Source organism: Petromyzon marinus, unplaced genomic scaffold, assembly GCF_048934315.1.
Source record: "Petromyzon marinus isolate PM22_M1 ecotype Great Lakes invasive population unplaced genomic scaffold, UKy_Petmar_22M1.pri1.0 PM_Scaffold_59, whole genome shotgun sequence".
Lineage (NCBI taxonomy): Eukaryota > Metazoa > Chordata > Hyperoartia > Petromyzontiformes > Petromyzontidae > Petromyzon > Petromyzon marinus.
The window spans coordinates 224,359-252,212 of NW_027423601.1; the positions used below are offsets into that span (position 1 = coordinate 224,359).

The window sequence follows — 27,854 nt, forward strand, 5'->3', positions numbered from 1 at the left end:
TTGTCTTTACGTAAGGCGTGGCCTGCACCTCGCTATATAAGTGGGATGTGCTTTTATTTGGGATCGCCACAGTTAAGCTCGCTACGGGATCAGCGACATCACAGCCATCATCATCATCATCAGGAACTTCATCATCATCATCAGGAACTTCATCATCATCATCTGCAGCATCACAACCACAAAATACTCAGCAACAGCTCAATATGATGATGATCATCATCAGCAGCAGCATCAGCAGCAGCATCATCAGCAGCACTCGCAGGGATCTTCCACGATGATTTTCAAATGCTGATGATGATGCTGGTGGTGGTGGTGCTGCTGCTCATGATGATAATGATGCCGATCGTGATGGATTGTGACGACTCTCAACTGCAGATTCACCTGGCGCTTTGAAACCATAGGTGAGGCCCTTTAAAACTGTCGGTATGTGGGTCTCTGTGTGGTGGTGAGTCTGTGGGTCTCTGTGGTGAATCTGTGGGTATCTGTGTGGTGAGTCTATGGGTCTCTGTGGTGAATCTGTGGGTATCTGTGTGGTGAGTTTGTGGGTCTGTGTGGTGATCTCTATAGGTCTCTGTGTGGTGAGCCTATGGGTCTCTGTGTGGTGAGTCGGTGGGTCTCTGTGTGGTGAGTCTATAGCTCTCTGTGTGGTGACTATATTGGTCTCTGTGGTGAGTCTATGGGTTTCTGTGTGGTAAGTTTGTGGGTCTCTGTGTGGTGGTGAGTCTGTGGGTCTCTGTGTGGTGGTGAGTCTATGGGTCTCTGTGTGGTGATGAGTCTATGGGTCTCTGTGTGGTGGTGAGTCTATGGGTCTCTGTGTGGTGGTGAGTCTATGGGTCTCTGTGTGTGATGAGTCTATGGGTCTCTGTGTGGTGGTGAGTCTATGCGTCTCTGTGTGGTGGTGAGTCTATGGGTCTCTGTGGTGAATCTGTGGGTCTCTGTGGTGAATCTGTGGGTATCTGTGTGGTGATGAGTCTATGGGTCTCTGTGTGGTGGTGATGAGTCTATGGGTCTCTGTGTGGTGGTGATGAGTCTATGGGTCTCTGTGTGGTGGTGGTGAGTCTATGGGTCTCTGTGTGGTGGTGAGTCTATGGGTCTCTGTGTGGTGGTGAGTCTATGGGTCTCTGTGTGATGATGAGTCTATGGGTCTCTGTGTGATGATGAGTCTATGGGTCTCTGTGTAGTGGTGAGTCTATGGGTCTCTGTGTGGTGGTGAGAATATGGGTCTCTGTGTGGTGGTGAGTCTATGGGTCTCTGTGTTGTGGTGAGTCTATGGTTCTCTGTGTGGTGATGAGTCTATGGGTCTCTGTGTGGTGGTGAGTCTATGGTTCTCTGTGTGGTGGTGAGTCTATGGGTCTCTGTGTTGTGGTGAGTCTATGGGTCTCTGTGTGGTGGTGAGTCTATGGGTCTATGTGTTGTGGTGAGTCTATGGGTCTCTGTGTGGTGATGAGTCTATGGGTCTCTGTGTGGTGGTGAGTCTGTGGGTCTCTGTGTGGTGGTGAGTCTGTGGGTCTCTGTGGTGAATCTGTGGGTATCTGTGTGGTGAGTTTGTGGGTCTCTGTGTGGTGATGAGTCTATGGGTCACGTGGTGGTGAGTCTATGGGTCTCTGTGTGATGATGAGTCTATGGGTCTCTGTGTGGTGGTGAGTCTATAGGTCTCTGTGTGGTGAGTATATTGGTCTCTGTGGTGAGTCTATGGGTCTCTGTGTGGTGGTGAGTCTGTGGGTCTCTGTGTGGTGGTGAGTCTACGGGTCTCTGTGTGGTGGTGAGTCTATGGGTCTCTGTGTGGTGGTGAGTCTACGGGTCTCTGTGTGGTGATGAGTCTATGGGTCTCTGTGTGGTGGTGATGAGTCTATGGGTCTCTGTGTGGTGGTGAGTCTATGGGTCTCTGTGTGGTGGTGAGTCTATGGGTCTCTGTGTGGTGGTGAGTCTGTGGGTCTCTGTGTGGTGGTGAGTCTATGGGTCTCTGTGTGGTGGTGAGTCTATGGGTCTGTGTGTGGTGGTGAGTCTGTGGGTCTCTGTGTGGTGGTGAGTCTGTGGGTCTCTGTGTGGTGGTGAGTCTATGGGTCTCTGTGTGGTGGCGAGTCTATGGGTCTCTGTGTGATGGTGAGTCTAACGGTCTCTGTGTGGTGATGAGTCTATGGGTCCTTGTGTGGTGGTGAGTCTCTGGGTCTCTGTGTGGTGGTGAGTCTATGGGTTTCTGTGTGAGTGAGTCTATGGGTCTCTGTGTGATGGTGAGTCTATGGGTCTCTGTGTAGTGGTGAGTCTATGGGTTTCTGTGTGAGTGAGTCTATGGCTCTTTGTGTGAGTCTATGGGTCTCTGTGTGAGTCTATGGATCTCTGTGTGAGTGAGTATATGGCTGTCTGTGTGAGTGAGTCTATGGGTCTCTGTGTGAGTCTATGGGTCTCTGTGCGAGTGAGTCTATGGGTCTCTGTGTGAGTCTATGGCTCTCTGTGTGAGTCTATGGATCTCTGTGTGAGTGAGTCTATGGCTTTCTGAGTGAGTCTATGGCTCTCTGAGCGAGTCTATGGCTCTCTGAGTGAGTCTATGGCTCTCTGTGTGAGTCTATGGATCTCTGTGTGAGTGAGTCAATGGCTCTCTGAGTGAGTCTATGGCTGTCTGTGTGAGTGAGTCTATGGGTCTCTGTGTGGTGAGTCTGTGGGTCTCTGTGTGGTGAGTATATTGGTCTCTGTGGTGAGTCTGTGGGTCTCTGTGGTGAATCTGTGGGTATCTGTGTGGTGAGTTTGTGGGTCTGTGTGGTGATCTCTATAGGTCTCTGTGTGGTGAGCCTATGGGTCTCTGTGTGGTGAGTCGGTGGGTCTCTGTGTGGTGAGTCTATAGGTCTCTGTGTGGTGAGTATATTGGTCTCTGTGGTGAGTCTATGGGTTTCTGTGTGGTAAGTTTGTGGGTCTCTGTGTGGTGGTGAGTCTGTGGGTCTCTGTGTGGTGGTGAGTCTATGGGTCTCTGTGTGGTGATGAGTCTATGGGTCTCTGTGTGGTGGTGAGTCTATGGGTCTCTGTGTGGTGGTGAGTCTGTGGGTGTCTGTGTGATGGTGAGTCTATGGGTCTCTGTGTGGTGGTGAGTCTATGGGTCTGTGTGGTGGTGAGTCTATGGGTCTCTGTGTGATGGTGAGTCTATGGGTGTCTGTGTGGTGGTGAGTCTATGGGTCTCTGTGGTGAATCTGTGGGTATCTGTGTGGTGAGTTTGTGGGTGTGTGGTGATCTCTATAGGTCTGTGTGTGGTGAGTATATGGGTCTCTGTGTGGTGAGTCGGTAGGTCTCTGTGTGGTGAGTCTATAGGTCTGTGTGGTGAGTATATTGGTCTCTGTGGTGAGTCTATGGGTCTCTGTGTGGTGGTGAGTCTGTGGGTCTCTGTGTGGTGGTGAGTCTATTGGTCTCTGTGTTGTGGTGAGTCTATGGGTCTCTGTGTGGTGGTGAGTCTATGGGTCTCCGTGTGGTGGTGAGTCTATGGGTCTCTGTGTGGTGGTGAGTCTATGGGTCTCTGTGTGGTGGTGAGTCTATGGGTCTCTGTGTGGTGGTGAGTCCGTGGGTCTCTGTGGTGAATCTGTGGGTATCTGTGTGGTGAGTTTGTGGGTCTCTGTGTGATGATGAGTCTATGGGTCTCTGTGTGGTGATGAGTCTATGGGTCACGTGGTGGTGAGTCTATGGGTCTCTGTGTGATGATGAGTCTATGGGTCTCTGTGTGGTGGTGAGTCTATGGGTCTCTGTGTGGTGATGAGTCTATGGGTCTCCGTGTGGTGGTGAGTCTATTGGTCTCTGTGTGGTGGTGAGTCTGTGGGTCTCTGTGGTGAATCTGTGGGTATCTGTGTGGTGAGTTTGTGGATCTGTGTGGTGAGTATGTGGGTCTCTGTGTGGTGGTGAGTCTGTGGGTCTCTGTGTGGTGGTGAGTCTATGGGTCTTTGTGTGGTGATGAGTCTATGGGTCTCTGTGTGGTGGTGAGTCTATGGGTCTCTGTGTGGTGGTGAGTCTATGGGTCTCTGTGTGGTGGTGAGTCTATGGGTCTCTGTGTGGTGGTGAGTCTATGGGTCTCTGTGTGGTGGTGAGTCTGTGGGTGTCTGTGTGATGGTGAGTCTATGGGTCTCTGTGGTGAATCTGTGGGTCTCTGTGTGGTGGTGAGTCTATGGGTCTCTGTGTGGTGGTGAGTCTGTGGGTGTCTGTGTGGTGGTGAGTCTATGGGTCTCTGTGGTGAATCTGTGGGTATCTGTGTGGTGAGTTTGTGGGTGTGTGGTGATCTCTATAGGTCTGTGTGTGGTGAGTATATGGGTCTCTGTGTGGTGAGTCGGTAGGTCTCTGTGTGGTGAGTCTATAGGTCTGTGTGGTGAGTATATTGGTCTCTGTGGTGAGTCTATGGGTCTCTGTGTGGTGGTGAGTCTGTGGGTCTCTGTGTGGTGGTGAGTCTATTGGTCTCTGTGTTGTGGTGAGTCTATGGGTCTGTGTGTGGTGGTGAGTCTATGGGTATCTGTGTGGTGGTGAGTCTATGGGTATCTGTGTGGTGGTGAGTCTATGGGTATCTGTGTGGTGGTGAGTCTATGGGTCTATGTGTGGTGGTGAGTCTATGAGTCTCTGTGTGGTGATGAGTCTATGGGTCTCTGTGTGGTGGTGAGTCTATGGGTCTCTTTGTGGTGGTGAGTCTATGGGTCTCTGTGTGGTGGTGAGTCTATGGGTCTTTGTGTGGTGGTGAGTCTATGGGTGTCTGTGTGGTGGTGAGAATATGGGTCTCTGTGTGGTGGTGAGTCTATGGGTCTTTGTGTGGTGATGAGTCTATGGGTTTCTGTGTGGTGGTGAGTCTATGGGTCTCTGTGTGGTGGTGAGTCTATGGGTCTCTGTGTGGTCATTAATCTATGGGTCTCTGTGTGGTGATGAGTCTATGGGTCTCTGTGTGGTGGTGAGTCTATGGGTCTCTGTGTGATGGTGAGTCTATGGGTCTCTGTGTGGTGGTTAGTCTATGGGTCTCTGTGTGGTGGTGAGTCTATGGGTCTCTGTGTGCTGGTGAGTCTATGGGTCTCTGTGTGGTGGTGAGTCTATGGGTCTCTGTGTGGTGGTGAGTCTGTGGGTCTCTGTGGAGTGGTGAGTCTATGGGTCTCTGTGTGAGCCTCTGGGTCTCTCTGTGAGTCTATGGGTCTATGTGTGAGTCTATGGGTCTCTGTGTGGTAAGTCTATGGGTCTCTGTGTGGTGGTGAGTCTATGGGTCTCTGTGTGGTGGTGAGTCTGTAGGTCTCTGTGGAGTGGTGAGTCTATGGGTCTCTGTGTGAGTCTCTGGGTCTCTCTGTGAGTCTATGGGTCTATGTGTGAGTCTATGAATCTGTGTGGTAAGTCTATGGGTATCTGTGTTGTGGTGAGTCTATGGGTATCTGTGTGGTGGTGAGTCTCTGGGTCTCTGTGTGGTGATGAGTCTATGGGTCTCTGTGTGGTCATTAATCTATGGGTCTCTGTGTGGTGATGAGTCTATGGGTCTCTGTGTGGTGATGAGTCTATGGGTCTCTGTGTGATGGTGAGTCTATGGGTCTCTGTGTGGTGGTTAGTCTATGGGTCTCTGTGTGGTGGTGAGTCTATGGGTCTCTGTGTGCTGGTGAGTCTATGGGTCTCTGTGTGGTGGTGAGTCTATGGGTCTCTGTGTGGTGGTGAGTCTGTGGGTCTCTGTGGAGTGGTGAGTCTATGGGTCTCTGTGTGAGTCTCTGGGTCTCTCTGTGAGTCTATGGGTCTATGTGTGAGTCTATGGGTCTCTGTGTGGTAAGTCTATGGGTCTCTGTGTGGTGGTGAGTCTATGGGTCTCTGTGTGGTGGTGAGTCTGTAGGTCTCTGTGGAGTGGTGAGTCTATGGGTCTCTGTGTGAGTTTCTGGGTCTCTCTGTGAGTCTATGGGTCTATGTGTGAGTCTATGAATCTGTGTGGTAAGTCTATGGGTATCTGTGTGGTGGTGAGTCTATGGGTATCTGTGTGATGGTGAGTCTATGGGTCTCTGTGTGGTGGTGAGTCTGTGGGTCTTTGTGTGGTGATGAGTCTATGGGTCTATGTGTGGTGGTGAGTCTATGGGTCTCTGTGTGGTGGTGAGTCTGTGGGTCTCTGTGTGGTGATAAGTCTATGGGTCTCTGTGTGATGATGAGTCTATGGGTCTCTCTGTGTGATGATGAGTCTATGGGTCTCTGTGTGGTTTTAAGTCTATGGGTCTCTGTGTGATGGTGAATCTGTGGGTCTCTGTGTGGTGATGAGTCTATGGGTCTCTGTGTGGTGGTGAGTCTATGGGTCTCTGCGTGGTGGTGAGTCTATGGGTCTCTGTGTGGTGACGAGTCTATGGGTCTCCGTGTGGTGGTGAGTCTATGGGTCTCTGTGTAGTGGTGAGTCTATGGGTCTCTGTGTGGTGGTGAGTCTGTGGGTCTCTGTGTGGTGGTGAGTCTATGGGTCTCTGTGTGCTGGTGAGTCTATGGGTCTCTGTGTGGTGGTGAGTCTATGGGTCTCTGTGTGGTGGTGAGTCTATGGGTCTCTGTGTGCTGGTGAGTCTATGGGTCTCTGTGTGGTGGTGAGTCTATGGGTCTCTGTGTGGTGGTGAGTCTGTGGGTCTCTGTGGAGTGGTGAGTCTATGGGTCTCTGTGTGAGTCTCTGGGTCTCTCTGTGAGTCTATGGGTCTATGTGTGAGTCTATGGGTCTCTGTGTGGTAAGTCTATGGGTCTCTGTGTGGTGGTGAGTCTATGGGTCTCTGTGTGGTGGTGAGTCTGTAGGTCTCTGTGGAGTGGTGAGTCTATGGGTCTCTGTGTGAGTCTCTGGGTCTCTCTGTGAGTCTATGGGTCTATGTGTGAGTCTATGAATCTGTGTGGTAAGTCTATGGGTATCTGTGTGGTGGTGAGTCTATGGGTATCTGTGTGGTGGTGAGTCTATGGGTCTCTGTGTGGTGGTGAGTCTGTGGGTCTTTGTGTGGTGATGAGTCTATGGGTCTATGTGTGGTGGTGAGTCTATGGGTCTCTGTGTGGTGGTGAGTCTGTGGGTCTCTGTGTGGTGATAAGTCTATGGGTCTCTGTGTGATGATGAGTCTATGGGTCTCTCTGTGTGATGATGAGTCTATGGGTCTCTGTGTGGTTTTAAGTCTGTGGGTCTCTGTGTGGTGATGAGTCTATGGGTCTCTGTGTGGTGACGAGTCTATGGGTCTCCGTGTGCTGGTGAGTCTATGGGTCTCTGTGTGGTGGTGAGTCTATGGGTCTCTGTGTGGTGGTGAGTCTGTGGGTCTCTGTGGAGTGGTGAGTCTATGGGTCTCTGTGTGAGTCTCTGGGTCTCTCTGTGAGTCTATGGGTCTATGTGTGAGTCTATGGGTCTATGTGTGGTAAGTCTATGGGTCTCTGTGTGGTGGTGAGTCTATGGGTCTCTGTGTGGTGGTGAGTCTGTGGGTCTCTGTGGAGTGGTGAGTCTATGGGTCTCTGTGTGAGTCTCTGGGTCTCTCTGTGAGTCTATGGGTCTATGTGTGAGTCTATGGGTCTCTGTGTGGTAAGTCTATGGGTATCTGTGTGGTGGTGAGTCTATGGGTATCTGTGTGGTGGTGAGTCTATGGGTCTCTGTGTGGTGGTGAGTCTATGGGTCTCTGTGTCGTGGTGAGTCTATGGGTCTCTGTGTGGTGATGAGTCTATGGGTATATGTGTGGTGGTGAGTCTATGGGTCTCTGTGTGGTGGTGAGTCTGTGGGTCTCTGTGTGGTGATAAGTCTATGGGTCTCTGTGTGGTGGTGAGTCTATGGGTCTCTGTGTGGTGGTGAGTCTATGGGTCTCTGTGTGATGATGAGTCTATGGGTCTCTGCGTGGTGGTAAGTCTATGGGTCTCTGTGTGATGGTGAATCTGTGGGTCTCTGTGTGGTGGTGAGTCTGTGGGTCTCTGTGTGATGATGAGTCTATGGGTCTCTCTGTGTGATGATGAGTCTATGGGTCTCTGTGTGGTTTTAAGTCTATGGGTCTCTGTGTGATGGTGAATCTGTGGGTCTCTGTGTTGTGATGAGTCTATGGGTCTCTGTGTGGTGGTGAGTCTATGGGTCTCTTTGTGGTGGTGAGTCTATGGGTCTCTGTGTGGTGGTGAGTCTGTGGGTCTCTGTGTGGTGATGAGTCTATGGGTCTATGTGTGGTGGTGAGTCTATGGGTCTCTGTGTGGTGGTGAGTCTATGGGTATCTGTGTGGTGGTGAGTCTATGGGTCTCTGTGTGGTTTTCAGTCTATGGGTCTCTGTGTGATGGTGAATCTGTGGGTCTCTGTGTGGTGATGAGTCTATGGGTCTCTGCGTGGTGGTGAGTCTATGGGTCTCTGTGTGGTGGTGAGTCTATGGGTCTCTGTGTGGTGGTGAGTCTATGGGTCTCTGTGTGGTGGTGAGTCTATGGGTCTCTGTGTGGTGGTGAGTCTATGGGTATCTGTGTGGTGATGAGTCTATGGGTCTCTGTGTGGTGGTGATGAGTCTATGGGTCACGTGGTGGTGAGTCTATGGGTCTCTGTGTGATGGTGAGTCTGTGGGTCTCTGTGTGGTGGTGAGTCTATGGGTCTCTGTGTGGTGGTGAGTCTATGGGTATCTGTGTGGTGATGAGTCTATGGGTCTCTGTGTGGTGGTGATGAGTCTATGGGTCTCCGTGTGGTGGTGAGTCTATGGGTCTCCGTGTGGTGGTGAGTCTATGGGTCTCTGTGTGGTGGTGAGTCTATGGGTATCTGTGTGGTGGTGAGTCTATGGGTCTCTGTGTGGTGGTGATGAGTCTATGGGTCTCCGTGTGGTGGTGAGTCTATGGGTCTCCGTGTGGTGGTGAGTCTATGGGTCTCTGTGTAGTGGTGAGTCTATGGGTCTCTGTGTGGTGGTGAGTCTGTGGGTCTCTGTGTGGTGATGAGTCTATGGGTCTCTTTGTGTGGTGGTGAGTCTATGGGTCTCTGTGTGGTGGTGAGTCTGTGGGTCTCTGTGTGGTGATGAGTCTATGGGTCTCTGTGTGAGTCTATGGGTCTCTGTGTGGTGAGTCTATGGGTATCTGTGTGGTGGTGAGTCTATGGGTATCTGTGTGGTGGTGAGTCTATGGGTCTCTGTGTGGTGGTGAGTCTATGGGTCTCTTTGTGGTGGTGAGTCTATGGGTCTCTGTGTGGTGGTGAGTCTATGGGTCTTTGTGTGGTGGTGAGTCTATGGGTCTCTGTGTGGTGGTGAGTCTATGGGTCTCTGTGTGGTGGTTAGTCTATGGGTCTCTGTGTGGTGGTGAGTCTATGGGTCTCTGTGTGCTGGTGAGTCTATGGGTCTTTGTGTGGTGATGAGTCTATGGGTTTCTGTGTGGTGGTGAGTCTATGGGTCTCTGTGTGGTGGTGAGTCTATGGGTCTCTGTGTGGTCATTAATCTATGGGTCTCTGTGTGGTGATGAGTCTATGGGTCTCTGTGTGGTGGTGAGTCTATGGGTCTCTGTGTGATGGTGAGTCTATGGGTCTCTGTGTGGTGGTTAGTCTATGGGTCTCTGTGTGGTGGTGAGTCTATGGGTCTCTGTGTGCTGGTGAGTCTATGGGTCTCTGTGTGGTGGTGAGTCTATGGGTCTCTGTGTGGTGGTGAGTCTGTGGGTCTCTGTGGAGTGGTGAGTCTATGGGTCTCTGTGTGAGCCTCTGGGTCTCTCTGTGAGTCTATGGGTCTATGTGTGAGTCTATGGGTCTCTGTGTGGTAAGTCTATGGGTCTCTGTGTGGTGGTGAGTCTATGGGTCTCTGTGTGGTGGTGAGTCTGTAGGTCTCTGTGGAGTGGTGAGTCTATGGGTCTCTGTGTGAGTCTCTGGGTCTCTCTGTGAGTCTATGGGTCTATGTGTGAGTCTATGAATCTGTGTGGTAAGTCTATGGGTATCTGTGTTGTGGTGAGTCTATGGGTATCTGTGTGGTGGTGAGTCTCTGGGTCTCTGTGTGGTGATGAGTCTATGGGTCTCTGTGTGGTCATTAATCTATGGGTCTCTGTGTGGTGATGAGTCTATGGGTCTCTGTGTGGTGATGAGTCTATGGGTCTCTGTGTGATGGTGAGTCTATGGGTCTCTGTGTGGTGGTTAGTCTATGGGTCTCTGTGTGGTGGTGAGTCTATGGGTCTCTGTGTGCTGGTGAGTCTATGGGTCTCTGTGTGGTGGTGAGTCTATGGGTCTCTGTGTGGTGGTGAGTCTGTGGGTCTCTGTGGAGTGGTGAGTCTATGGGTCTCTGTGTGAGTCTCTGGGTCTCTCTGTGAGTCTATGGGTCTATGTGTGAGTCTATGGGTCTCTGTGTGGTAAGTCTATGGGTCTCTGTGTGGTGGTGAGTCTATGGGTCTCTGTGTGGTGGTGAGTCTGTAGGTCTCTGTGGAGTGGTGAGTCTATGGGTCTCTGTGTGAGTTTCTGGGTCTCTCTGTGAGTCTATGGGTCTATGTGTGAGTCTATGAATCTGTGTGGTAAGTCTATGGGTATCTGTGTGGTGGTGAGTCTATGGGTATCTGTGTGATGGTGAGTCTATGGGTCTCTGTGTGGTGGTGAGTCTGTGGGTCTTTGTGTGGTGATGAGTCTATGGGTCTATGTGTGGTGGTGAGTCTATGGGTCTCTGTGTGGTGGTGAGTCTGTGGGTCTCTGTGTGGTGATAAGTCTATGGGTCTCTGTGTGATGATGAGTCTATGGGTCTCTCTGTGTGATGATGAGTCTATGGGTCTCTGTGTGGTTTTAAGTCTATGGGTCTCTGTGTGATGGTGAATCTGTGGGTCTCTGTGTGGTGATGAGTCTATGGGTCTCTGTGTGGTGGTGAGTCTATGGGTCTCTGCGTGGTGGTGAGTCTATGGGTCTCTGTGTGGTGACGAGTCTATGGGTCTCCGTGTGGTGGTGAGTCTATGGGTCTCTGTGTAGTGGTGAGTCTATGGGTCTCTGTGTGGTGGTGAGTCTGTGGGTCTCTGTGTGGTGGTGAGTCTATGGGTCTCTGTGTGCTGGTGAGTCTATGGGTCTCTGTGTGGTGGTGAGTCTATGGGTCTCTGTGTGGTGGTGAGTCTATGGGTCTCTGTGTGCTGGTGAGTCTATGGGTCTCTGTGTGGTGGTGAGTCTATGGGTCTCTGTGTGGTGGTGAGTCTGTGGGTCTCTGTGGAGTGGTGAGTCTATGGGTCTCTGTGTGAGTCTCTGGGTCTCTCTGTGAGTCTATGGGTCTATGTGTGAGTCTATGGGTCTCTGTGTGGTAAGTCTATGGGTCTCTGTGTGGTGGTGAGTCTATGGGTCTCTGTGTGGTGGTGAGTCTGTAGGTCTCTGTGGAGTGGTGAGTCTATGGGTCTCTGTGTGAGTCTCTGGGTCTCTCTGTGAGTCTATGGGTCTATGTGTGAGTCTATGAATCTGTGTGGTAAGTCTATGGGTATCTGTGTGGTGGTGAGTCTATGGGTATCTGTGTGGTGGTGAGTCTATGGGTCTCTGTGTGGTGGTGAGTCTGTGGGTCTTTGTGTGGTGATGAGTCTATGGGTCTATGTGTGGTGGTGAGTCTATGGGTCTCTGTGTGGTGGTGAGTCTGTGGGTCTCTGTGTGGTGATAAGTCTATGGGTCTCTGTGTGATGATGAGTCTATGGGTCACTCTGTGTGATGATGAGTCTATGGGTCTCTGTGTGGTTTTAAGTCTGTGGGTCTCTGTGTGGTGATGAGTCTATGGGTCTCTGTGTGGTGACGAGTCTATGGGTCTCCGTGTGCTGGTGAGTCTATGGGTCTCTGTGTGGTGGTGAGTCTATGGGTCTCTGTGTGGTGGTGAGTCTGTGGGTCTCTGTGGAGTGGTGAGTCTATGGGTCTCTGTGTGAGTCTCTGGGTCTCTCTGTGAGTCTATGGGTCTATGTGTGAGTCTATGGGTCTATGTGTGGTAAGTCTATGGGTCTCTGTGTGGTGGTGAGTCTATGGGTCTCTGTGTGGTGGTGAGTCTGTGGGTCTCTGTGGAGTGGTGAGTCTATGGGTCTCTGTGTGAGTCTCTGGGTCTCTCTGTGAGTCTATGGGTCTATGTGTGAGTCTATGGGTCTCTGTGTGGTAAGTCTATGGGTATCTGTGTGGTGGTGAGTCTATGGGTATCTGTGTGGTGGTGAGTCTATGGGTCTCTGTGTGGTGGTGAGTCTATGGGTCTCTGTGTCGTGGTGAGTCTATGGGTCTCTGTGTGGTGATGAGTCTATGGGTATATGTGTGGTGGTGAGTCTATGGGTCTCTGTGTGGTGGTGAGTCTGTGGGTCTCTGTGTGGTGATAAGTCTATGGGTCTCTGTGTGGTGGTGAGTCTATGGGTCTCTGTGTGGTGGTGAGTCTATGGGTCTCTGTGTGATGATGAGTCTATGGGTCTCTGCGTGGTGGTAAGTCTATGGGTCTCTGTGTGATGGTGAATCTGTGGGTCTCTGTGTGGTGGTGAGTCTGTGGGTCTCTGTGTGATGATGAGTCTATGGGTCTCTCTGTGTGATGATGAGTCTATGGGTCTCTGTGTGGTTTTAAGTCTATGGGTCTCTGTGTGATGGTGAATCTGTGGGTCTCTGTGTTGTGATGAGTCTATGGGTCTCTGTGTGGTGGTGAGTCTATGGGTCTCTTTGTGGTGGTGAGTCTATGGGTCTCTGTGTGGTGGTGAGTCTGTGGGTCTCTGTGTGGTGATGAGTCTATGGGTCTATGTGTGGTGGTGAGTCTATGGGTCTCTGTGTGGTGGTGAGTCTATGGGTCTCTGTGTGAGTCTCTGGGTCTCTCTGTGAGTCTATGGGTCTATGTGTGAGTCTATGGGTCTCTGTGTGGTAAGTCTATGGGTCTCTGTGTGGTGGTGAGTCTATGGGTCTCTGTGTGGTGGTGAGTCTGTGGGTCTCTGTGGAGTGGTGAGTCTATGGGTCTCTGTGTGAGTCTCTGGGTCTCTCTGTGAGTCTATGGGTCTATGTGTGAGTCTATGAATCTGTGTGGTAAGTCTATGGGTATCTGTGTGGTGTTGAGTCTATGGGTATCTGTGTTGTGGTGAGTCTATGGGTCTCTGTGTGGTGGTGAGTCTGTGGGTCTTTGTGTGGTGATGAGTCTATGGGTCTATGTGTGGTGGTGAGTCTATGGGTCTTTGTGTGGTGGTGAGTCTGTGGGTCTCTGTGTGGTGATAAGTCTATGGGTCTCTCTGTGTGATGATGAGTCTATGGGTCTCTGCGTGGTGGTAAGTCTATGGGTCTCTGTGTGATGGTGAATCTGTGGGTCTCTGTGTGGTGGTGAGTCTATGGGTCTCTGTGTGGTGGTGAGTCTATGGGTCTCTGTGTGGTGGTGAGTCTATGGGTCTCTGTGTGGTGGTGAGTCTATGGGTCTCTGTGTGGTGATGAGTCTATGGGTCTCTGTGTGGTGATGTCTATGGGTCTCTGTGTGATGATGAGTCTATGGGTCTCTGTGTGGTGATGCGTCTATGGGTCTCCGTGTGGTGGTGAGTCTATGGGTCTCTGTGTAGTGGTGAGTCTATGGGTCTCTGTGTGGTGGTGATTCTGTGGGTCTCTGTGTGGTGATGAGTCTATGGGTCTCTCTGTGTGGTGGTGAGTCTATGGGTCTCTCTGTGTGGTGGTGAGTCTATGGGTCTCTGTGTGGTGATGAGTCTATGGGTCTCTGCGTGGTGGTAAGTCTATGGGTCTCTGTGTGATGGTGAATCTGTGGGTCTCTGTGTGGTGGTGAGTCTGTGGGTCTCTGTGTGATGATGAGTCTATGGGTCTCTCTGTGTGATGATGAGTCTATGGGTCTCTGTGTGGTTTTAAGTCTATGGGTCTCTGTGTGATGGTGAATCTGTGGGTCTCTGTGTTGTGATGAGTCTATGGGTCTCTGTGTGGTGGTGAGTCTATGGGTCTCTTTGTGGTGGTGAGTCTATGGGTCTCTGTGTGGTGGTGAGTCTGTGGGTCTCTGTGTGGTGATGAGTCTATGGGTCTATGTGTGGTGGTGAGTCTATGGGTCTCTGTGTGGTGGTGAGTCTATGGGTATCTGTGTGGTGGTGAGTCTATGGGTCTCTGTGTGGTTTTCAGTCTATGGGTCTCTGTGTGATGGTGAATCTGTGGGTCTCTGTGTGGTGATGAGTCTATGGGTCTCTGCGTGGTGGTGAGTCTATGGGTCTCTGTGTGGTGGTGAGTCTATGGGTCTCTGTGTGGTGGTGAGTCTATGGGTCTCTGTGTGGTGGTGAGTCTATGGGTCTCTGTGTGGTGGTGAGTCTATGGGTATCTGTGTGGTGATGAGTCTATGGGTCTCTGTGTGGTGGTGATGAGTCTATGGGTCACGTGGTGGTGAGTCTATGGGTCTCTGTGTGATGGTGAGTCTGTGGGTCTCTGTGTGGTGGTGAGTCTATGGGTCTCTGTGTGGTGGTGAGTCTATGGGTATCTGTGTGGTGATGAGTCTATGGGTCTCTGTGTGGTGGTGATGAGTCTATGGGTCTCCGTGTGGTGGTGAGTCTATGGGTCTCCGTGTGGTGGTGAGTCTATGGGTCTCTGTGTGGTGGTGAGTCTATGGGTATCTGTGTGGTGGTGAGTCTATGGGTCTCTGTGTGGTGGTGATGAGTCTATGGGTCTCCGTGTGGTGGTGAGTCTATGGGTCTCCGTGTGGTGGTGAGTCTATGGGTCTCTGTGTAGTGGTGAGTCTATGGGTCTCTGTGTGGTGGTGAGTCTGTGGGTCTCTGTGTGGTGATGAGTCTATGGGTCTCTTTGTGTGGTGGTGAGTCTATGGGTCTCTGTGTGGTGGTGAGTCTGTGGGTCTCTGTGTGGTGATGAGTCTATGGGTCTCTGTGTGAGTCTATGGGTCTCTGTGTGGTGGTGAGTCTATGGGTCTCTTTGTGGTGGTGAGTCTATGGGTCTCTGTGTGGTGGTGAGTCTATGGGTCTTTGTGTGGTGGTGAGTCTATGGGTCTCTGTGTGGTGGTGAGTCTATGGGTCTCTGTGTGGTGGTTAGTCTATGGGTCTCTGTGTGGTGGTGAGTCTATGGGTCTCTGTGTGCTGGTGAGTCTATGGGTCTCTGTGTGGTGGTGAGTCTATGGGTCTCTGTGTGGTGGTGAGTCTGTGGGTCTCTGTGGAGTGGTGAGTCTATGGGTCTCTGTGTGAGTCTCTGGGTCTCTCTGTGAGTCTATGGGTCTATGTGTGAGTCTATGGGTCTCTGTGTGGTAAGTCTATGGGTCTCTGTGTGGTGGTGAGTCTATGGGTCTCTGTGTGGTGGTGAGTCTGTGGGTCTCTGTGGAGTGGTGAGTCTATGGGTCTCTGTGTGAGTCTCTGGGTCTCTCTGTGAGTCTATGGGTCTATGTGTGAGTCTATGAATCTGTGTGGTAAGTCTATGGGTATCTGTGTGGTGGTGAGTCTATGGGTATCTGTGTGGTGGTGAGTCTATGGGTCTCTGTGTGGTGGTGAGTCTGTGGGTCTTTGTGTGGTGATGAGTCTATGGGTCTATGTGTGGTGGTGAGTCTATGGGTCTTTGTGTGGTGGTGAGTCTGTGGGTCTCTGTGTGGTGATAAGTCTATGGGTCTCTCTGTGTGATGATGAGTCTATGGGTCTCTGCGTGGTGGTAAGTCTATGGGTCTCTGTGTGATGGTGAATCTGTGGGTCTCTGTGTGGTGGTGAGTCTATGGGTCTCTGTGTGGTGGTGAGTCTATGGGTCTCTGTGTGGTGGTGAGTCTATGGGTCTCTGTGTGGTGGTGAGTCTATGGGTCTCTGTGTGGTGATGAGTCTATGGGTCTCTGTGTGGTGATGTCTATGGGTCTCTGTGTGATGATGAGTCTATGGGTCTCTGTGTGGTGATGCGTCTATGGGTCTCCGTGTGGTGGTGAGTCTATGGGTCTCTGTGTAGTGGTGAGTCTATGGGTCTCTGTGTGGTGGTGAGTCTGTGGGTCTCTGTGTGGTGATGAGTCTATGGGTCTCTCTGTGTGGTGGTGAGTCTATGGGTCTCTCTGTGTGGTGGTGAGTCTATGGGTCTCTGTGTGGTGATGAGTCTATGGGTCTCTGTGTGAGTCTATGGGTATCTGTGTGGTGGTGAGTCTATGGGTATCTGTGTGGTGATGAGTCTATGGGTCTCTGTGTGGTGATGAGTCTATGGGTCTCTGTGTGGTGGTGAGTCTCTGTGTGGTGGTGAGTCTATGGGTCTCTGTGTGGTGGTGAGTCTATGGGTCTCTGTCTGATGATGAGTCTATGGGTCTCTGTGTGGTGGTGAGTCTGTGGGTCTCTGTGTGGTGATGAGTCTATGGGTCTCTGTGTGAGTCTATGGGTGTCTGTGTGGTGAGTCTGTGGGTATCTGTGTGGTGGTGAGTCTATGGGTCTCTGTGTGGTGATGAGTCTATAGGTCTCTGTGTGGTGGTGAGTCTATGGGTCTCTGTGTGGTGGTGAGTCTATGGGTCTCTGTGTGGTGGTGAGTTTGTGGGTCTCTGTGTGGTGATGAGTCTATGGGTCTCTGTGTGAGTCTATGGGTGTCTGTGTGGTGATTCTGTGGGTATCTGTGTGGTGGTGAGTCTATGGGTCTCTGTGTGGTGGTGAGTCTATGGGTATCTGTGTGGTGGTGAGTCTATGGGTCTCTGTGGTGGTGAGTCTGTGGGTATCTGTGTGGTGGTGAGTCTATGGGTCTCTGTGCGGTGGTGAGTCTATGGGTCTCTGTGTGGTGGTGAGTCTATGGGTCTCTGTGTGGTGGTGAGTCTGTGGGTCTCTGTGTGGTGGTGAGTCTATGGGTCTCTGTGGTGGTGAGTCTATGGGTCTCTGTGTGGTGGTGAGTCTATGGGTCTCTGTGTGGTGGTGAGTCTATGGGTCTCTGTGTGGTGGTGAGTCTATGGGTCTCTGTGTAGTGGTGATTCTATGGGTTTCTGTGTGGTGGTGAGTCTATGGGTCTCTGTGTGGTGGTGAGTCTATGGGTCTCTGTGTGGTGAGTCTATGGGTCTCTGTGTGGTGGTGAGTCTATGGGTCTCTGTGGTGGCGAGTCTATGGGTCTCTGTGTGGTGATGAGTCTATGAGTCTCTGTGGTGAGTCTCTGGGTCTCTGTGTGGTGGTGAGTCTATGGGTTTCTGTGTAATGGTGAGTCTATGGGTTTCTGTGTGAGTGGGTCTATGGGTCTCTGTGTGAGTGAGTCTATGGGTCTCTGTGTGTCTCTGGCTCTCTGTGTGAGTCTATAGCTCTCTGTGTGAGTCTGTGGCTCTCTGTGTGAGTCTATGGGTCTCTGAGTAAGTCTATGGCTCTCTGTGTGAGTGAATCGATGGCTCTCTGTGTGAGTGAGTCTATGGCTCTCTGAGTGACTCTATGGGTCTCCGTGTGAGTGAGTCTATGGGTCTCCGTGTGAGTGAGTCTATGGCTCTCTGTGTGAGTGAGTCTATGTCTCTCTGTGTGAGTGAGTCTATGGCTCTCTGTGTGAGTCTATGTCTCTCTGTGTGAGTGAGTCTATGGCTCTCTGAGTGAGTCTATGGCTCTCTGTGTGAGTCTATGGCTCTGTGTGTGAGTGAGTCTATTGGTCTCTGTGTGAGTGAGTCTATGGCTCTCTTTTTGAGTCTATGGCTCTCTGTGTGAGTCTATGGCTCTGTGTGTGAGTGAGTCTATGGGTCTCTGTGTGAGTGAGTCTATGTCTCTCTGAGTGAGTCTATGGCTCTCTGTGTGAGTCTATGGCTCTCTGTGTGAGTCTATGGGTCTCTGTGCGAGTGAGTCTATGGCTCTCTGTGTGAGTGAGTCTATGGCTCTCTGAGTGAGTGAGTTTATGGCTCTCTGTGTGAGTCTATGGCTCTCTGTGTGAGTCTATGGCTCTCTGTGTGAGTCTATCGCTCTCTGAGTAAGTCTATGGCTCTCTGTGTGAGTGAATCGATGGCTCTCTGTGTGAGTCTATGGGTCTCTGTGTGAGTCTGTAGCTCTCTGTGTGAGTGAGTCTATGGGTCTCTGTGTGGTGAGTCTATGGGTCTCTGTGTGGTGAGTCTATGGGTCTCTGTGTGGTGAGTCTATGGGTCTCTGTGTGGTGGTGAGTCTATGGGTCTCTGTGGTGGCGAGTCTATGGGTCTCTGTGTGGTGATGAGTCTATGAGTCTCTGTGGTGAGTCTATGGGTCTCTGTGTGATGATGAGTCTATGGGTCTCTGTGTGGTGGTGAGTCTATGGGTTTCTGTGTAATGGTGAGTCTATGGGTTTCTGTGTGAGTGAGTCTATGGGTCTCTGTGTGAGTGAGTCTATCGGTCTCTGTGTGTCTGTGGCTCTCTGTGTGAGTGTATAGCTCTCTGTGTGAGTCTGTGGCTCTCTGTGTGAGTCTATGGGTCTCTTTGAGTCTATGGCTCTCTGTGTGAGGGAGTCTATGGGTCTCTGTGTGAGTCTATGGATCTCTGTGTGAGTGAGTCTATGGCTCTCTGTGTGAGTGAGTCTATAGCTCTCTGTGAGTCTATGGCTCTCTGTGAGTCTATGGCTCTCTGTGTGAGTGGGTCTATGGCTGTCTGTGTGAGTCTATGGGTCTCTGTGTGAGTCTGTGGCTCTCTGTGTGAGTGAGTCTATGGCTCTCTGTGTGAGTGAGTCTATGGGTCTCTGTGTGAGTCTATGGCTTTCTGTGTGAGTCTATGGGTCTCTGTGCGAGTGAGTCTATGGGTCTCTGTGTGAGTCTATGGCTCTCTGTGTGAGTCTATGGATCTCTGTGTGAGTGAGTCTATGGCTCTCTGAGTGAGTCTATGGCTCTCTGTGTGAGTGAGTCTATGGCTCTCTGAGTGAGTCTATGGGTCTCCGTGTGAGTGAGTCTATGGGTCTCCGTGTGAGTGAGTCTATGGCTCTCTGTGTGAGTGAGTCTATGTCTCTCTGTGTGAGTGAGTCTATGGCTCTCTGTGTGAGTCTATGTCTCTCTGTGTGAGTGAGTCTATGGCTCTCTGAGTGAGTCTATGGCTCTCTGTGTGAGTCTATGGCTTTGTGTGTGAGTGAGTCTATGGGTCTCTGTGTGAGTGAGTCTATGGCTCTCTTTGTGAGTCTATGGCTCTCTGTGTGAGTCTATGGCACTCTGTGTGAGTGAGTCTATGGCTCTCTGAGTGAGTGAGTCTATGGCTCTCTGTGTGAGTCTATCGCTCTCTGTGTTAGTGAGTCTATGGCTCTCTGTGTGAGTGAGTCTATGGCTCTCTGAGTGAGTGAGTCTATGGCTCTCTGTGTGAGTCTATGGCTCTCTGTGTGAGTCAATGGCTCTCTGTGTGAGTCTATCGCTCTCTGAGTAAGTCTATGGCTCTCTGTGTGAGTGAATCGATGTCTCTCTGTGTGAATCTATGGGTCTCTGTGTGAGTCTGTAGCTCTCTGTGTGGGTGAGTCTATGGGTCTCTGTGTGGTGAGTCTATGGGTCTCTGTGTGGTGAGTCTATGGGTCTCTGTGTGGTGGTGAGTCTATGGGTCTCTGTGGTGGCGAGTCTATGGGTCTCTGTGTGGTGATGAGTCTATGAGTCTCTGTGGTGAGTCTATGGGTCTCTGTGTGATGATGAGTCTATGGGTCTCTGTGTGGTGGTGAGTCTATGGGTTTCTGTGTGAGTGAGTCTATGGGTCTCTGTGTGAGTGAGTCTATGGGTCTCTGTGTGTCTGTGGCTCTCTGTGTGAGTCTATAGCTCTCTGTGTGAGTCTGTGGGTCTCTGTGTGAGTCTATGGGTCTCTTTGAGTCTATGGCTCTCTGTGTGAGGGAGTCTATGGGTCTCTGTGTGAGTCTATGGGTCTCTGTGTGAGTGAGTCTATGGCTGTCTGTGTGAGTGAGTCTATGTCTGTCTGTGTGAGTCTATGGTTCTCTGTGTGCGTGAGTCTATGGCTCTCTGTGTGAGTCTATGGATCTCTTTGTGAGTGAGTCTATGGCTCTCTGTGTGAGTGAGTCTATAGCTCTCTGTGTGAGTCTATGGCTCTCTGTGAGTCTATGGCTCTCTGTGTGAGTGAGTCTATGGCTGTCTGTGTGAGTCTATGGGTCTCTGTGTGAGTCTATGGGTCTCTGTGTGAGTCTATGGGTCTCCGTGTGAGTGAGTCTATGGCTCTCTATGTGAGTGAGTCTATGTCTCTCTGTGTGAGTGAGTCTATGGCTCTCTGTGTGAGTCTATGTCTCTCTGTGTGAGTGAGTCTATGGCTCTCTGAGTGAGTCTATGGCTCTCTGTGTGAGTCTATGGCTTTGTGTGTGAGTGAGTCTATGGGTCTCTGTGTGAGTGAGTCTATGGCTCTCGTTGTGAGTCTATGGCTCTCTGTGTGAGTCTATGGCTCTCTGTGTGAGTGAGCCTATGGCTCTCTGAGTGAGTGAGTCTATGGCTCTCTGTGTGAGTCTATCGCTCTCTGTGTTAGTGAGTCTATGGCTCTCTGTGTGAGTGAGTCTATGGCTCTCTGAGTGAGTGAGTCTATGGCTCTCTGTGTGAGTCTATGGCTCTCTGTGTGAGTCAATGGCTCTCTGTGTGAGTCTATCGCTCTCTGAGTAAGTCTATGGCTCTCTGTGTGAGTGAATCGATGTCTCTCTGTGTGAGTCTATGGGTCTCTGTGTGAGTCTGTAGCTCTCTGTGTGGGTGAGTCTATGGGTCTCTGTGTGGTGAGTCTATGGGTCTCTGTGTGGTGAGTCTATGGGTCTCTGTGTGGTGAGTCTATGGGTCTCTGTGTGGTGGTGAGTCTATGGGTCTCTGTGGTGGCGAGTCTATGGGTCTCTGTGTGGTGATGAGTCTATGAGTCTCTGTGGTGAGTCTATGGGTCTCTGTGTAATGATGAGTCTATGGGTCTCTGTGTGGTGGTGAGTCTATGGGTTTCTGTGTAATGGTGAGTCTATGGGTTTCTGTGTGAGTGAGTCTATGGGTCTCTGTGTGAGTGAGTCTATGGGTCTCTGTGTGTCTGTGGCTCTCTGTGTGAGTCTATAGCTCTCTGTGTGAGTCTGTGGGTCTCTGTGTGAGTCTATGGGTCTCTTTGAGTCTATGGCTATCTGTGTGAGGGAGTCTATGGGTCTCTGTGTGAGTCTATGGGTCTCTGTGTGAGTGAGTCTATGGCTGTCTGTGTGAGTGAGTCTATGTCTGTCTGTGTGAGTCTATGGTTCTCTGTGTGAGTGAGTCTATGGCTCTCTGTGTGAGTCTATGGATCTCTTTGTGAGTGAGTCTATGGCTCTCTGTGTGAGTGAGTCTATAGCTCTCTGTGTGAGTCTATGGCTCTCTGTGAGTCTATGGCTCTCTGTGTGAGTGAGTCTATGGCTGTCTGTGTGAGTCTATGGGTCTCTGTGTGAGTCTATGGGTCTCTGTGTGAGTCTGTGGCTCTCTGTGTGAGTGAGTCTATGGCTGTCTGTGTGAGTGAGTCTATGGGTTTCTGTGTGAGTCTATGGGTCTCTGTGCGAGTGAGTCTATGGGTCTCTGTGTCAGTCTATGGCTCTCTGTGTGAGTCTATGGATCTCTGTGTGAGTGAGTCTATGGCTCTCTGAGTGAGTCTATGGCTCTCTGTGTGAGTGAGTCTATGGCTCTCTGAGTGAGTCTATGGGTCTCCGTGTGAGTGAGTCTATGGGTCTCCGTGTGAGTGAGTCTATGGCTCTCTGTGTGAGTCTATGGCTCTCTGTGTGAGTGAGTCTATGGCTCTCTGTGTGAGTCTATGGGTCTCTGTGTGATTGAGTCTATGGCCCTCTGTGTGAGTCTATGGCTCTCTGTGTGAGTCTATGGCTCTCTGTGTGAGTCTATGGCTCTCTGAGTCTCTGGGTCTCTGTGTGAGTCTATGGGTCTCTGTGTGAGTGAGTCTATGGCTCTCTGTGTGAGTCTATGGCTCTCTGAGTGAGTCTATGGCTCTCTGTGTGAGTCTATGTCTCTCTGTGTGAGTGAGTCTATGGCTCTCTGTGTGAGTGAGTCTATGTCTGTCTGTGTGAGTCTATGGTTCTCTGTGTGAGTGAGTCTATGGCTCTCTGTCTGTGTGAGTCTATGGTTCTCTGTGTGAGTGAGTCTATGGCTCTCTGTGTGAGTCTATGGCTCTCTGTGTGAGTGAGTCTATGGCTCTCTGTGTGAGTGAGACTATGGGTCTCTCTGTGTGAGTCTATGGCTCTATGTGTGAGTCTATGGGTCTCTGTGTGAGTGAGTCTATGTCTGTCTGTGTGAGTCTATGGTTCTCTGAGTGAGTGAGTCTATGTCTGTCTGTGTGAGTCTATGGCTCTCTGTCTGTGTGAGTCTATGGTTCTCTGTGTGAGTGAGTCTATGGCTCTCTGTGTGAGTCTATGGCTCTCTGTGTGAGTGAGTCTATGGCTCTCTGTGTGAGTGAGACTATGGGTCTCTCTGTGTGAGTCTATGGCTCTATGTGTGAGTCTATGGGTCTCTGTGTGAGTGAGTCTATGTCTGTCTGTGTGAGTCTATGGTTCTCTGAGTGAGTGAGTCTATGTCTGTCTGTGTGAGTCTATGGCTCTCTGAGTGAGTGAGTCTATGGCTCTCTGAGTGAGTGAGTGAGTCTATGGCTCTCTGTGTGAGTCTATGGCTCTCTGTGTGAGCCAATGGCTCTCTGTATGAGTCTATCGCTCTCTGAGTAAGTCTATGGCTCTCTGTGTGAGTGAGTCGATGGCTCTCTGTGTGAGTGTATGGGTCTCTGTGTGAGTCTGTAGCTCTCTGTGTGAGTCTGTAGCTCTCTGTGTGAGTGAGTCTATGGCTCTCTGTTTGAGTCTATGGGTCTCTGTGTGAGTGAGTCTATGGCTCTCTGTGTGAGTGAGTCTATGGGTCTCTGTGTGAGTGAGTCTATGGCTCTCTGTGTGAGTGAGTCTATGGCTCTCTGAGTGAGTCTATGGCTCTCTGAGTGAGTCTATGGCTCTTTGTGTGAGTGAGTCTATGGTTCTCTGTGTGAATCTATGGGTCTCTGTGTGAGTCTATGGCTCTCTGTGTGAGTGAGTCTATGGCTTGAGTCTATGTCTCTCTGTGTGAGTCTATGGGTCTCTGTGTGAGTCTATGGCTCTCTGTGTGAGTGAGTCTATGGGTCTCTGTGTGAGTGAGTCTATGGCTCTCTGTGTGAGTCTATGGCTTTCTGTGTGAGTGAGTCTATGACTCTCTGTGTGAGTCTATGGGTCTCTGTTTGAGTGAATCTATGGCTCTCTGTGTGAGTCTATGGCTCTCTGTGTGAGTCTATGGGTCTCTGTGTGAGTGAGTCTATGGGTCTCTGTGTGAGTGAGTCTATGGCTCTCTGTGTGAGTCTATGGCTCTCTGTGTGAGTCTATGGGTCTTTGTGTGAGTCTATGGCTCTCTGTGTGAGTCTATGACTGTCTTTGTGAGTCTATGACTCTCTGTGTGAGTCTATGGCTCTCTGTGTGAGTCTATGGCTCTCTGTGTGGGTGAGTCTATGACCCTCTGTATGAGTCTATGGCTCTCTGTGTGAGTCTGTGGCTCTCCGTGTGAGTCTATGGCTCTCTGAGTGAGTCTATGTCTCTCTGAGTGAGTCTATGTCTCTCTGTGTGAGTGAGTTTATGGGTCTCTGTGTAGTGGTGAGTCAATGGCTCTCTGAGTGAGTCTATGTCTCTCTGTGTGAGTGAGTCTATGTCTCTCTGTGTGAGTTAGTCTATGTCTCTCTGTGTGAGTGTATGTCTCTCTGTGTGAGTGAGTCTATGTCTCTCTGTGTGAGTGAGTCTATGTCTCTCTAGATGAGTCTATCGCGCTCTCTCTCTTTCTCTCTGTTTGTCTATGACTCTCAGGCTCTAGCTGACGCTCACGTGCCCACCCAGGATATGGAATCACCACAACCACCGCCGCCAACACCACCGCCGCCAACACCACCGCCGTCCCTCTCCGCGACGCGCCTGGGCCCCCTCAACGTCAGCCTCTCCCGGTGCCTCCTCCAGCAGCTGCTGGACCCTCACCGCTCCACCGCCTCCCCCGCCTCTCCTGGCCACGCCTCCGAAACCGGCGAACCCGGCGCCGCATCCTCCCCGCCCGGCTACTCGGCGTCCTCCGTGGCGCTGCTGTCGGCGCTGGCCGCCTTCGCCGTGGCCCTCGCCGTCTTCGGCAACGCCCTGGTCGCCGCCGCGGTCCTGAGGGGCCCCTCGAGGGCCCTGCGCGCCCCGCAGAACCTCCTGCTCGTGTCCCTGGCGGCCGCCGACTGCCTCGTGGCCCTTGCCGTCGTGCCCCTGTCCCTGGCCAACGAGCTCGCGGGCCGCTGGCCCCTCGGCGCCGAGTGGTGCCGCCCGTACCTCGCTCTGGACGTGCTCCTCTGCACGGCCTCCATCGCCCACCTCGTCGCCATCGGCCTCGACCGCTGCTGGGCCGTCACGCGGCCCGTGGCCCACGCCGGCCGGCGGACGCCCCGGCGGGTCGGCGGGGCCCTCGCCGCTGTCTGGGCCGCCGCCGCGATGGTCTCGTTCCCGCCGCTCGTCACTCCGATGGCGGCCAGCGGCGGTGGTGTTACCGGTGGTGGTAGCGGTGTGGTGTCGTGCGAGCTGAACGCGGACACGTGGTACGTGCTCGCCTCCTCCACGTGCTCCTTCTTCGCGCCCTGCCTCGTCATGATCCTCGTCTACGTGCGAATCTACCGCGTCGCCAGGGACACGCTCAAGCGCGGCGGGCGCGGACGACGCTCCGGCGGCGGCTCCGGCGGTGGCGGCGGTGGTGGTGGTGGTGGTGGTGGCGGTGGTGACGGCGGTGGTGGTGGTGGTGACGGTGGTGGTGGTGGTGGTGACGGTGGTGGTGGTGGTGGTGACGGCGGTGGTGGTGGTGGTGGTGACGGGCGACCGAACGGAGCAGGGAAGGTCGTGTCGAGGTCACGTGGGCGAGCCATGAAGGACCGGGTGGTGGTGGTGGATGAGGAGGAGGACTTTGAAGATTCCTCGTACAGAGTCCGTGAACGTGGTGGCGGTGGCGGTGGTGGTGGTGGGGGAAATGGTTGTAGTTGTAGTTTTGGTCGTGGTGGTGGTGGTGGTGGTGGAGGTCGCAGTGGTGGTGATGGTGGCGGTGGTGGTGGTGGTGGTGGAGGTCGCAGTGGTGGTGACAGTGGTGGTGGTTGTAGTTGTAGTGTTGCTGGTGATGGTGGTGGTGGTGATAGTGGTGGTGGTGGTTGTAGTGTTAGTGATGGTGGTGATGGTGGTGGTGGTGATAGTGGTGGCGGTAGTAGTGCTGGTTGCGGCGATGACAGTGGCGGTGTTCAGAGTGGTGGCGATAGTCGTGGTAGTGGTAGTGGTGGTGATAGTCGTGGTAGTGGTGGTGGTGATAGTGGTGGTGGTGGTGGAGTTGGTGATAGTGGTAGTGATAGTCGAAGTAGCGTTGGTGGTGTTGACAGTGACAGTGGTGGTGGTGGCGGTAATGGTGGTGGTGGTGGAGTCACGATCACCGCCAACACATCCACCTCACCTCAACCACCACCTCAACATGCCACCACCACAACCACACCAACTCGACCACTACCAAAACCTTGCACCACCACCAGCACCACCGGCACATCGTCAAAACCACAACCACCATTCAAGCTCATCATATTCACCACCATCTCATCTCAACCACCACCCAAACCTCCCACCACCACCACCACCACGATCATCACATCAACATCACAACCACCACCAAAACCTCATACCACCATCACTACCACATCAACATCACAACCACCACCAGAACCTCATACCACCACCACCACTACCACATCAACATCACAACCACCACCAGAAACTCCTACCACCATCACTACCACATCAACACCACAACCACCACCAGAAACCCCTACCACCATCACTACCACATCAACACCACAACCGCCACCAGAACCTCATACCACCACCACCACTACCACATCAACATCACAACCACCACCAGAACCTCATACCACCACTACCACATCAAAATCTCAACCACCAACCGAAACTTCATCACCACCGCCACCATTAGTAGCAGCGCCAGCAACGTACAATCTACCAGAAGGTGACCCTGTTGACATTTCAGGTCCTAAACAGCTACTCCAACAGCATCATCATCTGCATCATCATCAGCATCATCAGCATCACCAGCATCACCAACAGCAGCATCCTCAATATCCTCGACATCATCGCGATCATCAGCAGCATTCTGAACATCATCGTCAACATCATCATCATCAGCAGCAGCAGCAGCAGCAGAATCACGCTCCTCAACATCCTCAACACGATCATCATCGGCAGCAGAATCACCATCATCACCATCATCATCAGCATCGCCAGAATCAGAACGAGCAGCAGCAGCAGCAACATCATCATCAGAATCATCATCATCAGCATCGCCAGAATCAGAACGAGCAGCAGCAGCATCATCATCATCAGAATCATCAGCATCGCCAGAATCACAACGAGCAGCATCAGCAGCATCAGCAGCAGCATCATCATCAGCAGAGCGCGAGGCTTCGCTGGCGGCTGAGCATGGCGCGCGAGCGGCGATTTACCGCGGTGCTTGCAGTGGTGATGGGCGCCTTCATCGTCTGCTGGTTCCCCTTCTTCTTCACGTACTGCCTGGTCGCGGTTTGCCCCGACACGTGCCGCGTGCCAGACTCCCTCTTCAAGTTCTTCTTCTGGATCGGCTACTGCAACAGCGGCGTCAACCCCGTCATCTACACCGCCTTCAACCGGGACTTCCGACAGGCGTTCAAGAAGATCCTGGGGATCGGGGTCAGAAGGGGCGGCCGCGGTGGTGGTGGTGGTGGTGGTGTTGGAGGGTTGAGAGGTGGTGGTGGTGGTGGAGGTGGTGGTGGTGGAGGTGGTGGAGGGTTGAGAGTTGGTGGTGGTGGAGGTGGTGGTGGTGGAGGTGGTGGTGGTGGAAGTGGTGGAGGTGGTGGTGGAGGTGGTGGTGGAGGTGGTGGAGGTGGTGGTGCATAGGTTGTGGAGGTGGTGGAGGTGGTGGTGCATAGGTAGTGGTGGTGGTGGAGGTGGTGGTGTTGGTGGTGTTGGAGGGTTGAGAGGTGGTGGTGGTGGTGATGGAGGTGGTGATGGTGGTGATGGTGGTGGTGGTAGAGGGTTGAGAGGTGGTGGTGGTGGTGGTGACGGTGGTAGTGGTGGTAGAGGGTTGAGAGATGGAGGTGGTGGTGGTGGTGGTGGAGGTGGTGGTGGTGGTAGTGATGGTGGTTGAGGTGGTGGTGGATATCAACACCGCCTTCAACCACGACTTCCGCAGGGCCTTCGATAAGAGGGGGAGGGAGGGAGAGGAGTGATGGGAGGGTAGCCAAAACAGCCTGCTGATGTGTAGATGTCTGTGTGTGTCTGTGTGTAGGTGTGGGTAAGTATGTGTAGGTGTGGGTAAGTATGTGTAGGTGTGTGTGTGTAGGTGTCGACTGGCAATATCTTTTCATAGGTTGCGTAACGCTGTGTGGAAGCTACCTGGTCTGTCGCTCCGCACTAAGCTTCAGGTCTTCTCGGCCACGGTCATTCCCTCCCTTCTCTACGCTTGCGAAACGTGGACCCCCCTAATGGAACATCTTCGCCGGTTAGAAACATTTAGGCTAGCCTGCCTACGATCTATCCTGGGTTTAACCAGACTGGATTGTGTGAGGAGCTCACAAATCCTTGAAAGATCTGGGCAAGGTCCCATCGGTGAGCTCCTCCGGCAGGCAAGGCTGCGTTGGCTGGGTCATGTAGCCCGTATGCCCAGCCACCACATGCCCAAACAGCTTTTGTTCGGCCGGATCGAGGGGGCTAAACAGGCTAGAGAATAGTTGGAGTGATGTGGAGCTGAGTGGAGGAGGCTCGTGAAGGACGCTGCTACTGGGCAGTTGGAGGCAGTCGCCCTCCAACAACAACGGAGGGCGGAGGAGCGACACTCACAACAACGAGCGGAGCGCCGGGTGGCTAAAGCACAGCAGGTTGGCACAGTAAGGGGCACAGGTGGTGCATCAGCCAGTCATCTCAGTCATCTCAGTCGTCAGTCGACCCGTGGCACTTGGGTCTGCCCCGTGACCTCCTGCCAGCGGCCTCAAGGTGCACATGGCCTGGCACAAGCGTCGTGGTGACATCACCGCCACTTAGTGGCGAATGGCGGTTGTTGTTGTCTGTGTGTGTTTAGGTGTGTCTGCGTGTAGGTTTGAGTGTCTGA

The 27,854-nt window shown here is 52.2% G+C and overlaps 1 protein-coding gene across 1 annotated transcript; it reads left to right on the plus strand.

Annotated features, from left to right (window-relative positions):
* LOC142923703 (uncharacterized) lies at positions 1–27,854 on the plus strand. Its single transcript, XM_076064669.1, has 3 exons — positions 1–401; positions 23,540–26,573; positions 27,841–27,854. Exons 2-3 carry the CDS (start codon positions 23,543–23,545, stop codon positions 27,852–27,854), a joined length of 3,045 nt encoding a protein of 1,014 aa, XP_075920784.1. The 5' UTR covers positions 1–401; positions 23,540–23,542.

What these genes read in the sequence shown, in the direction of transcription:
- LOC142923703 (XM_076064669.1), top strand. Translation starts at nt 23,543, where the DNA reads ATGGAATCACCACAACCACCGCCGCCAACACCACCGCCGCCAACACCA.